The 12,015-nt window shown below is 43.4% G+C and overlaps 1 protein-coding gene across 1 annotated transcript in view; it reads left to right on the top strand.

Moving 5' to 3' along the window:
- Positions 1–12,015, top strand: part of PGM5 (phosphoglucomutase 5) — a 190,657-nt gene that overhangs the window by 23,443 nt on the left and 155,199 nt on the right. Inside the window, exons 2-4 of the mRNA XM_038770071.1 lie at positions 1,356–1,518; positions 4,608–4,754; positions 9,753–9,878. Coding sequence (XP_038625999.1) covers positions 1,356–1,518; positions 4,608–4,754; positions 9,753–9,878 — 436 coding nt within the window. The remainder of the gene's footprint in view (positions 1–1,355; positions 1,519–4,607; positions 4,755–9,752; positions 9,879–12,015) is intronic.

Genomic DNA, 12,015 nt, shown 5'->3' with positions numbered 1-12,015 from the left:
GTGCTACCAGCAGTGGTTTGTGGCAGATGATCATTGAAGGCAAAGATAACAGCCTATTACAAATGAATTAAGCAAATATGACTCGGGAGAGAAAACAGAAATGCAAACATGGTTGTCTATGAAGAAATCCTTGAGGCAAAGATGGGTCACATTCAAAGTGTTCTTTTGTCTCCTTACTGAATTACTTTTCCCTGCCCCACAACAGATGGGAGTTTAGCTCAGACCTCATAGGAGGCTAGTTCACAGATGAAGGGGAATTGGATGTGACATTTTCATTTCATTGTTTTTGAGGTGGGTATGAATATGATCGAATAGGATCCATTCCTCCCCAATGATTTTTACTGTTCATTGAAATGTATTTGGGTTGAGAGAAGCAGCATGGCTTAGTGGATAGAGCATGGGCCTGGGAGTCAGAAAGACCTGGGTTCTAATCCCAACTCCACCACATAATAATAATAATAATAATAATGATAATAATAGTATTTCTTAATTTCTTACTATATGCCAAGCACTTTTCTAAGCCCAGGGGTAGATACAAAGTAATAAGGTTGTCCCAAGTGGGGCTCACAGTCTTAATCCCCTTTTTACAGGTGAGGTAACTGAGGCACAGAGAAGTGAAGTGACTTGCCCAAAATCACACAGCTGATAAGTGGTGGAGCCAGGATTAGAACCCAAGGCCTCTGACTCCCAAGCCCGTGTTCTTTCCACTAAGCCACGCTGCTTCACACGTGTCTGCTGTGTGACCTTGGGCAAGTCACTTAACTTCTCTGGGCCTCAGTTACCTCATCTGTAAAATGGGGATTATGAGTGTGAGCCCCATGTGGGACTGGGACCGGTTCCAATCTGATGAACTTGTATCTACTCTAGTGCTTAGAACAGTGCTTGGCACATAGTAAGTACTTAGCAAATGCCATAATTATTGAGGAGCAGCAGGGCCTAGTGGATAGAGCACAGGCTTGGGAATAGAAGATCATGTGTTCTAATCCTGGCTCTGCTACTTGTCTGCTGTGTGACCTTGGGCAAGTCACTTCACTTCTCTGGGCCTCAGTTACCTCATCTGTAAAATGGGGATTGAGACTGTAAGCCCCTTTGGGACAGGGACTGTGTCCAACCGATTTGCTTGTATCCACCCCAGTACTTGGCACATGGTAAGCATTTAACAAATACCATTATTATTATTAGTATCATCACTTCATTACTCCTTAGTTCATTTTTTCACTTACTTTCACCCCTCTGAATCAGTGGGTCATCTTTGTTCAGTGGATAGCTATTGACTGACTGTAACATGTTAGCGCTAAATACCTTTCCTCAATCACATGTAACTTGATTTTTTTTCCCCCCCCTGGCTGGTTTAGATTGGCCGGTTGATAATTGGCCAGAATGGCATCTTGTCCACGCCTGCTGTTTCATGTATTATTCGAAAGATCAAAGCAACCGGTGGGATCATTTTAACAGCAAGTCACTGCCCTGGAGGACCAGGGGGAGAGTTTGGAGTCAAGTTTAATGTTGCCAATGGAGGTAGGTGGTTTTAGGATATGGTTCTTCCTAACTTCCTTAGGGCCATGCAGAGGGTGAGCACCTCTTGTTTCTCTTTCTCCTTTCATTCATGCACTTTTTGATGTTTGTGTACCTGGTTAAAGGGATGTAGGGCACAGTAGTTACTAGTGGACTGTAGTTACTAATGGAAAGTGTGATTTTACCCTTTTCCACCAGTTTATTGTTTTTTTAAAAAAAATGGAGTGAATTTGATGAATTTAATGTAATAGAAAATATACACTGTGTTTTCATGTTCAGTATTTCATTTTCTCTGAGCAGTTCAGATCCCTTTTCCAGGTTGTATTACCTACTTTTGTAGGAGGGAGGGAACATAATATCTTCCCATTCCCATTCAATAGCCGAAAAGAAGTGATGCAGACTGATTCTTCTTGGGTGGAATTAGCAGATCAAAATGTCATTTTGTAATTGATCACCAGAATTGGGAGGCCGCAGCCTTATTCAGCCTTACTCAGCTTTTGGGGACCGTCATGATACAATCACCTAACATTACCGAGAAGTAATTACTTATACCTGTAGTTCTCTGTTCTGACCAGAAATGATGATTCAGAACAATGGTATGTGTGAGAATTTTAAAACTTGATCCCAGCCACGTGGCAAACCAGTGGCAGAGCTAAAAATAATCCCAGTTCCAGTTGAGTTATTTGTTGTGTGTAGTAATAATAATAATAATATTTGTTGAATTCTTATTATGTGCCAAGTACTGTGCTAAGCATTGGGGTAGATACCACATAATCAGCTTGGGCACAGTCCCTGTCCTACATGGCTCTATTAAGCTTTGCAGGTCTTATATTTTTCTGCAGTTTTATGCCCACATATTTATGACATAGTATATATGAATTTATCGATATCATATGTATATATTGGTATATGTCTGTTATTTATTTATTTATTTATTCATTCATTCATAGTACTGTCTCCCCCTGTAGACTGTGAGCTCATTGTGGGCAGGAATGTATCTGCTTGTTGTTATAGTGTACTCTCCCCAGCGCTTAGTACAGTACTTTGCACACAGTAAGCGCTCAATAAATACAATAGAATGAATGAATGAGTATTCTGTGACCTTGGAGAAGACTCTTAACTTCTCTGTGCCTCATCTGTAAAAGGGGGATTAAGACTGTGAGCCCCACGTAGGACAATCTGATTACCTTGTACCCTTCCCAGTGCTTAGAATAGTGCTTGGCACATAGTAAGCGCCTAACAAATACCAAATAATAAGTTTAGGATTAATAAATAAGTTTAGGATTAGGTTCATTTTCTTTATGGAATTTGGCACTTAATTAAGCTATGCCTACTTCAAGTAATTTTGGATTGTAATTTTCCCTTCACAGCTGACTCTATATTCTTTAAATCCCTCATCGTTGATATTGTACTACAGAAGTTTTTCTCTTTGATGTCTGGAAGTTATTAATGTTACCTGAGGTTAGGGTGAATGATGCTATTTTGCACTCCTAAGGCTCCCTGTCAGCCAAATGAAAATCACTCCTTCTTGAAGTGATTAAAGTTGGAGCTGTCAATTTAGCAAATTTGCCAGAGATGTAGCTCCGTCCCATCTTTCCTAGCCCAGGCCTCCTGCAGGTTTTGTGGCCTCTCTCCTGCACCCTGGGCTCACCACCCCCTGCCCCATCTCTCTGGTCGCTCTGTTCCCACTTTTAAATCTGGGGACAGGATGAGGGTAGAACAGGTTGTTGTTGGGGGGGGTGTGTGTGTGTTCGCGCGTGTGTGTGCGTGCACGCACGTGGAGGGGCTCCCCCTGCATCTTTGTCTACTCTCCATTCAGGGGGGTGGGGTATTTGTGGCCAGGGGGCTGGGTGAGAGATGAGTCATCACAAGACTGGAAGTTGGGGATGGAGGGAGGTGAGGGCTTGTTTCCCTCCTCATAACGGGTGGTAGCAGTGGCAGTGGAATGCTGGGGAGGAAGGGAGGGAGCAGGACATGTACAGAGTGAGGATGGGACTAGCTTTATGCTGCTTGCCAGGAAAGGGGTCAAATACATTACTCCTGAGTCTACTAGAGGAGTGAAATTTGCTCTTCTGTTCGGAAACTGGGGACCATTCTCCTCCTCCTGTCTAAACCTGTAGAGAGATGTCTCAGCAGGCTAGAATTGGACTAACTTTTTTAGTCGCACCTTAGATTTTCCATGCTACAGAGCCTTTCAGCAGCGTCCTTTACGGTGCTCAATGTTAAACTTGCAGCAGAAACATTTTGATTGGATATGGAAGATCTTATCAGCAGGTTACTAGGGAGATTGTAGAAATTGAACACCCCCCCACCCCCCGGCCCAAAACCCAACACAAAAGGGATAGCCAAGCAGCTGTTCTGGAATTTAGCAGTGCATCTCAAGGGAGGCATGGTGATAGATCAGGTGACCCTCATGATGGAGAATGGTGGTCAGCCATAACAGCTTTCTCATTTTATCAGCTGGGGTGAACAGTGAGTGAGGTATGGAGCAGTAAGTGATTTGGTTCATTTATTAAATCATAGTTATTGAGCACTTACTGTGTGCAAAACACACAGGTAGAGTACAAACAGACACATTCCTGCCCACAACAAGCTTACAGTCTAGAGGATTTGGTCACACTGTCATAGAGAAACTGGAAGGCAGAGCTGGGTATAGAGGCCAGGTTTCCTCTCCTAAGGCAACTGTGAGGCTGACCTTCCTCACCTTGCTGTTTCAGATGCACATCCTGCCTGTAATTCACATCCTGAAATCCATGGATTACATAACCAAGACTCCCTGAAGGGCGTGAAACTATTTTTAAGGGTGTTTCATCAGAGCTCTGAAGAAAATTTTTTTTATTAAAAAATGCACATGTTATTAGACTTAAACATATGTGTGCTGGGCCTCGAACACACATCATATGGAAGAATAGACGTCGTTGACTAAGTATTCTCAGAAGAGGATGAGGACAGAATCAGGATTAGAGAGGCCACACCAGTTGTGGCCAAGCCATTGTGTTTCCAATTAAACACAATGAAGAAGAAATGGATCTTCCTCATGTTGGAGACAGGATCATTTCTCAGATGGACTTCCTTTCTTTTTGGTCTTTCAGGACCGGCACCAGACGCAGTTTCAGACAAGATCTATCAGATCAGCAAAACGATTGAAGAATATGCCATATGTCCTGATCTTCGAATCGACTTATCCCGGCTCGGAAGACAAGAGTTTGACCTGGAGAATAAGTTTAAGCCCTTCAGAGGTAACATCTTCATCTGTGATAGAAATGAACTGGCTTGATTCCTATGGGGACTCCCTAGGTTGTAGACTGGAAATCATGGGGGCAGAAGGGAGAGTGAAAATGTGCGAACTGTAATTATAATTGTGGTATTTGTTGAGTGTTTATTAAAGGTAAAGCACTGTACTAAATACTGGGGTTAATATAAGACAATCAGAGGAGAGACAGCCCCTGTCCCACATGGGGCTCACAGTCTAAGGGAGAGGAGAACAGGTATTCAATTCCCATTTTGCAGATGAGGAAACTGAGGCACAGAGCCATTAAATGACTTGCTCAGGGTCACACAGCAGGCAAATGGAGGAGCTGGGATCAGAGCCCAGACTCTCAGGCCCGGGCTCTTTCCACTCGGACACATCTAAACTATCTTTTATAGACGTGACAACTGAAGTTTATATGATGGTGAGAGAGACTGATTTTTCATAACATTCAAAACCTGTTCCCAAACCTCGTAAACATGTTACCGATTGCCCATCCTGCAGCATTTGAACAAGTACAGAATGTGAATTTCCATAGATTATGTTTGCTTTTTAACATAGTATTGTTCCATTTACTTGCTGAGTGACTCCTAACAGCCAGAGAGCCAAAGCCCAACCCAGGTCCAAAATGAAAGACCAAGAGCTTATACCAAAGAAGAAATTAGGCAGAACCAGTACTGGCTTGAATTAAATGTGGCATTAGAATGTCTCTTAATACCCCTGTAAACAGAGAACACACTGCTAATTTTTTTTCTTTCTTTAGTTTTTGATCCATAGTTTTGCACCGATGCCCTCCCTGCAGATTTGTACGGAAAACTATCACCTCTCTAAATGTTTTACCAGTCTGCTTTGAAATCAACTATTTTGCTGTTTGCCTGGGATTAATTAATATTCACTTGGGGAAAGTAGCTATTCACAAGATTTACTCCAGCTATAAAATAAGGATATCAGAAACAGCGTGTCTCAGTGGCAAGAGCCCAGGCTTGGGAGTCAGAGGTCGTGGGCTCTAATCCCAGCTCTGCCACTTGTCAGCTGTGTGACCTTGGGCAAGTCAGTTAACTTCTCTGGGCCTCAGTTCCCTCATCTGTAAAATGAGGATTAAGACTGTAAACCCCATGTGGGACAACCTGATTACCTTATATCTACCCCAGCACTTAGAACAGTGCTTGAAACATAGTAATTGCTTAACAAATACCACCATTATTATTGTTATATTATCACCTGACCCATACTTAGTTCACAGAGATGGTGTAACAAAGACGCAGAGAGATTGAATGACTTGTACAAGGTCACATAGCAAGTTTGAGGCAGAACTGGGATTAAATATGAGAGTGTCTTGAGTCTCCTTAATCATTCTATCTCTTGTATTGCTACTCAAGAGACTTTACATTATTGCAGAGCAGTCTAGCTTTCAGTAAGGTCACTATGATAGGGACTTAGGGAAATGGCTATGAAGTTTTAAGAATGTAAACAGGACTTTTTTTTTAAATATTGTCCTTTCCCTATCGCAACGTTGTAAAGTGGAAAGTTCCAGTTTGCTCAGTATTCAGTTCTGTTGTTCCAGGCAAGTGGGAAGTAAGATCTAACCATCTGGATTAGCGTTCTGGGTAGTGGCAATTACCAGGAGCTGGGGGATGGGGATTTCTTGGCATGAAAGAAGAATCTGGAAAGGCATGTTTGGAATAATTTATGCCCTGAACTCCCCTTCGTGTTTTGAACACTCAACCATTATCACCTCATTGGAAATGTGACTATGTTCAAAACAAACCCAATCCATTTCAGTTCACTTTTCTGAGTTGGCAGCAATAACCACCCAATGCACGCTTGCAAGTTATATTGGCTTCCGTTCTTGTTCTCTGTTTGCTGCTCCAGCCGTATGTTACATTTTTGATTCTCACCTTCATATCAAAAGAACATTAGCTGCTATCATTGTTTGAAGAAGTCATTTGAAAAAAAATAGTTAACACTTGAAGCACTGGTTTGAATCACAAGGAAAAATACTTTCAGATATCCACTTGACAGACTATTTGGAGCACATACTACCATTTTAAGAGGGATTACTGGATTGGGATCAGTCAGTGACAAGAGCAATCAATGTTTCAGCTCCAGTTGGTTTAGCTCTTTGTGGGCAGGGAATGTATCTGTTTACTCTTATAGTGTACTCTCCCAAATGCTTAGTACAGTGCTTTGCATTCATTCATTCATTCAGTCAGTCAGTCATATTTATTGAGCACTTATTGTGTGCAGAGCACTGTACTAAGCATTTGGGAAGTACAAGTCAGCAACATATAGAGATGGTCCCTACCCAACAACGGGCTCACAGTCTAGAAGGGGGAGACAGACAACAAAACAAAACATGTAGACAGGTGTCAAAATTGTCAGAACAAATAGAATTATAGCTATATGCACAAACATAATTATAGCTATATGCACATCATTAACAAAATAAATAGAATAGTAAATATGTACAAGGAAAATAAATAGAGTAATAAATCTGTACAAATATATACAAGTGCTGAGGGGAGGGGAAGGAGGTAGGGCGGGGGCGATGGGGAGGAGGAGAGGAAAAAGGGAGCTCAGTCTGGGAAGGCCTCCTGGAGGAGGTGAGCTCTCAGTAGGGCTTTGAAGGTAGAAAGAGAGCTAGCTTGGCAGATGTGTGGAGGGAGGGCATTCCAGGCCAGGGGAAGGTCATGGGCCGGGGGCCGATGGTGGGACAGGTGAGAATGAGGCACAGTGAGGAGGTTAGCTGCAGAAGAGCGGAGGGTGCAGGCTGGACTGTAGAAGGAGAGAAGGGACGTGAGGTAGGAGCGGGCGAGGTGATGGAGAGCCTTGAAGCTGAGAGTGAGGAGTTTTTGTTTGATTCATAGGTTGACAGGTAGCCACTGGAGATTTTTGAAAAGGGGAGTAGCATGACCAGAGTGTTTCTGTACAAAGATAATCCGGGCAGCAGAGTGAAGTATAGACTGAAGTGGGGAGAGACAGGAGGATGGGAGATCAAAGAGGAGGCTGATGCAGCAATCCAGTCAGGATAGGATGAGAGCTTGAACCAGCAAGGTAGCGGTTTGGATGGAGAGGAATGGGTGGATCTTGGCGATGTTTTGGAGGTGAGACTGGCAGGTTTTGGTGACTGATTGGATGTGTGGGGTGAACGAGAGAGCGGATTCGAGGATGACATAAAGGTTGGAGGCTTGTGAGACGGGAGGGATGGTAGTGCCGTCTACAGTGACGGGAAAGCCAGGGAGAGGGCAGGGTTTGGGAGGGAAGATAAGGAGTTCAGTCTTGGACATTTTGAGTTTTATATGGCGGGCAGACATCCAGATGGAGATGTCCTGAAGGCAGGAGGAGATATGAGCCTGGAGGGAGGGAGAGAGAGCAGAGGCGGAGATGTAGATTTGGGTGTCATCAGTGTAGAAATGATAGTTGAAGCCGTGGGAGTGAATGAGTTCACCAAGGGAGTGAGTGTGCACACAGGCGCTCCATGAATACGATTGACTGAATGACTAAACTGTTTCCAAAGGCTAGAAGGGCTTTCTTTTTTGGGGGGTGGGGTGGGGAGGGGCAGTATGCTGCTTGTAATAACGTTTGAAAAAGAAAATAATCTGTCTTTATGAAGTCTCCTAAAATAAAAAAGCAGGATTTTTCAGCAAACCCCAATTCTGTAAAGAAGCTTTTCCTGGGGCAATAAAACATGCATGCTTCACCCATAGGCTGGCTCCACAAGACTATGTAAGAAACTTTATGCTTTCATCTGTTAGAAATCTTTAGATTGTGATTCCAAAATAGTCAACACTTGATGGCTTTGAAAAACTGGGGAAGAAGCTGTAAGTCTAAGGTTGCCCTGTGCCTGGGAAGACCAGAGGCTGAGGTCTTGGTTGTCCAGAGAGACCTCAAATGAGTTCAGAAGGGCGGTAGCTATTGCCAACACCACCTTGACTCTATTTCCCCACGAGGTTCAGAATGGGGTTGTGGCTTCCAGGGCTGTGGCTTGGTTGCTCAGCCAGTCACTGATTAAGGTGGGCAGGGTTGGTCCCTCTGACTTTATCAATGGTTTTATTGAGTGCTTACTGTAGACCACTGTACTAAGCGCTTAAAGAGAGTTGGTAGACATGATCCCTGCTCGGGAAGGAAAGTGTGGGGGGCAGGAGAATGGCATGGCAAGACAGTGGTTTAAAGCTTACCATCCCTTCCTGCCCCTGTTGCTGCTGCCACCCTACTGGGAGGGAAGGAGTATTTTTTATGGTATTTGTTAAGCAACTGTCTATGTGCCAGGCACTGTACTAAGCACTCGGGAAAATACAAGTTAATCAGATTGGACACCGACCCTGTCCCACATCACAGTTTTAATTCCCATTTTCCAGATGAGGTAACTGAGGCCCAGAGAAGTGAAATGACTTACCCAAGCTCACACAGCAGACAAGTGGAAGAGCTGGGATTAGAGCCTAGGTCCTTCTGACTCCCAGACCCGTGGTCTCTCCACTAGGCCACGGCTGCATTTGCAAGGGTTGGAGAGAAGGGTCACAAACTGCCGTTCCAGTCCAAATGGGCTGCAGCAATGAGGAAATGCTTGAGAAGCCAGAGAGACCGAGAGGCTCCCCTGGTCCATAAATGGCCAGGAATAGTACTGGAAGCCACTGCCCCCATTCTTGGCCTGGCTCTGGCTCCAAACTTCAGGTTCCTCTGGAAATCAGCATGGCTTGGCGTGCCAGAAGGCCGTGCTTTTATATGTTTACTATAAGCCTTTACCCAAGTCAGTGGACATTTTCTGCCTTGTTGAGTTTCTTCCAGCATTGCAGAGCTTGTTTGATTTGCTCAACTGATCATCTTGATTTTGCCGTAATTTGAATCTAAACTACAGTTGAGTTTCATATGTGCTGGGTATAATTGTCTCCTGGTTTCCAGTGGTGGCTAGCCCATTCCCAATGTTCAGTTCACCTGCACAGATAAGGCTAGCAGTGATTTTTTTTTTCTTTCTGCTTCTTTCCCTCAGTGGAAATAGTGGATCCAGTGGATATCTATCTCAATCTCCTTCGGACTATCTTTGACTTCAGTGCCATTAAGAGCTTGCTGACTGGCCCTAATCAGCTGAAGATCAGGGTTGATGCCATGCATGGAGGTAAGATTGGCAAGAAAAACTAAAATGAATATGAGAAATGTAGTTGTTAATAATATAATATTAACAACTAGCTGGTAAGCTCTAGACTTTAGACTGTTAACTCCCTCTAGACTGTTAGCTCGTTGGGGGCAGGGATCACATCCACTAACTCTGTTGTATTGTAATCTCCCAAGGACTTAGTACAGTGCTCTAGGTACAATAAGCACTCAATAAATACCATTCATTGATTGGTTGATAATAATTGTGGTATTTAAGTTCTTACTCTATGCCCAGCACTATACTAAGTGCTGGGATAGTTTCAAGATAATCAGGTCTGAAACAGTCCCTGGCCTACCTGGGCTTAGTGATAACAGGTGGCGAATCTGCCTATTATTGGCATTTAAATTGCATGTACCCTGTGTGCTGTAATGGTTCTGAGAAACTTCTTATCGCTGACATTTCTTGTCTCTATTACACAAGACAATGAGAAGAAACCAGTTGGAGTCTAAGTTCATTATGCACAGGTATACTTTGGCTCATGTTTTTCAGCATCTCAGTATCATTCAGTAACATTCATTGAACATCTGCTGTGTGCAGAGCACTGTATGAAGCACTTTGGGAGAGTACAGTAGTATTTAACATGCATGATCCTTACTCTCAGGAGCTAACAATCTCAGTCTAGTTGGGGAGACAGATACTGTGAACCAATATGTGGGGATGTCTGAATTTTCGGTAAAACGCAGACATGATGTAATTTGTGGCGTGGCTCTGTGTTAGTTCCCTATTAAAGTGAAAATATAACTAGCACTAATTACATCTATTAAAAATTGCAATTATATCTTGCATTCTGGACTTCATTTTGAAGCTCTGGATGGCTTCTAAGAGTTGAAGTTATATTTACAAGTTTCAAACTGAATAGCAGAGTCAAACGAATATTTGCTAGAACTTTTTATTTTTGTTCATCATCTTAAACCTTCCATAAACTGTATGTATGTCAGTAAATGTTTATATAAATGTGTATTTATGTGCGTACTATCATTAGCCTCAGAAATGATATGTATTGAACATCTCCTGAGTGCAAAGCACTGTATTGAGTGCTTGGGAGAGTACAACAGAAGCAAGATCATTGCCCTCTTGGAGATTGCAGAACTCATCATCCCTCCTGAACCCTGTCCTCCCCCTGATTTTCCCATCACTTGTAGACAGTACCACCATCCTTCCTGTCTCATAAACCCGTAACCTTGGTGTATCCTCGACTCATCTCTCTCATACAACCTGCATATTCAGTCTGTCACTAAATCCTGCCAGTTCAACCTTCGCAACACTGCTAAAATCCATCCTTTCCTCTCCATCCAAACTGCTACCATGTTAATACAAGCACTTCTCCAATCCTGCCTGGATTACTGTATCAGCCTCCTTGCTGACTTCCCTGCCTCCTGTCTCTCCCCATTCCAATCCATACTTCACTCTGCTGTCCATCTCATTTTTCTACAAAAATGCTCAGTCCATGTTTCTTCACTCCTCAAGAACCTCCAGTGATTGCCCATCCATCTCCACATCAAACAGAAACTCCTTCCATTGGCTTTAAAGCACAATACAGAAGAATTGGTAGACACTTCCTTACTGACGAGGAGCTTGCAGTCTACAGGGGGAGATGGACATTAATGTACATAATATACATAAATATACATAAATAAATTACAGATATGTACCCTGCCGAGAGTGGGGTGAATAAAGGGTGTGAATCTCAATCTTTCCATCTTCCTTGCCTGCCTTTTGGAACCACCCTCTGCATGCCCCACACTCCATTCCACATTGAGCTTTGGAAAATATGATTATTTTATGGCAGTCACTGAGGCTGGGGCTTCTTCCACCTCAAAAGTCCTGGCCCTCTCTGTTTGTTCCCGTCACCCTTGACAAAACCTGGCAGATCTTTCTATCTCAGTTGGGGGTCGGTTGGACTCAGAACCTCTGAGACCTCACTCTGGAGACAGGAAGATGGCAGAAGTTGTGGGGAAGGAGAATTCCTAGTTAGGGATTGAGTCACAGATGGAGGCAGGATTCCTCTGCCTGACCCTCAGACTTGGTGACCGGGGGGAGGAAACTCACACTCCTCAAACACCTTAATACCTTCTTCTCCTGGATTGGATGAAGAGCA

Source organism: Tachyglossus aculeatus, chromosome X4, assembly GCF_015852505.1.
Source record: "Tachyglossus aculeatus isolate mTacAcu1 chromosome X4, mTacAcu1.pri, whole genome shotgun sequence".
NCBI classification, from domain to species: Eukaryota; Metazoa; Chordata; class Mammalia; order Monotremata; family Tachyglossidae; genus Tachyglossus; species Tachyglossus aculeatus.
Note: the sequence above shows the minus strand (reverse complement) of the source record. Positions and strands in the feature narration are given on the sequence as shown.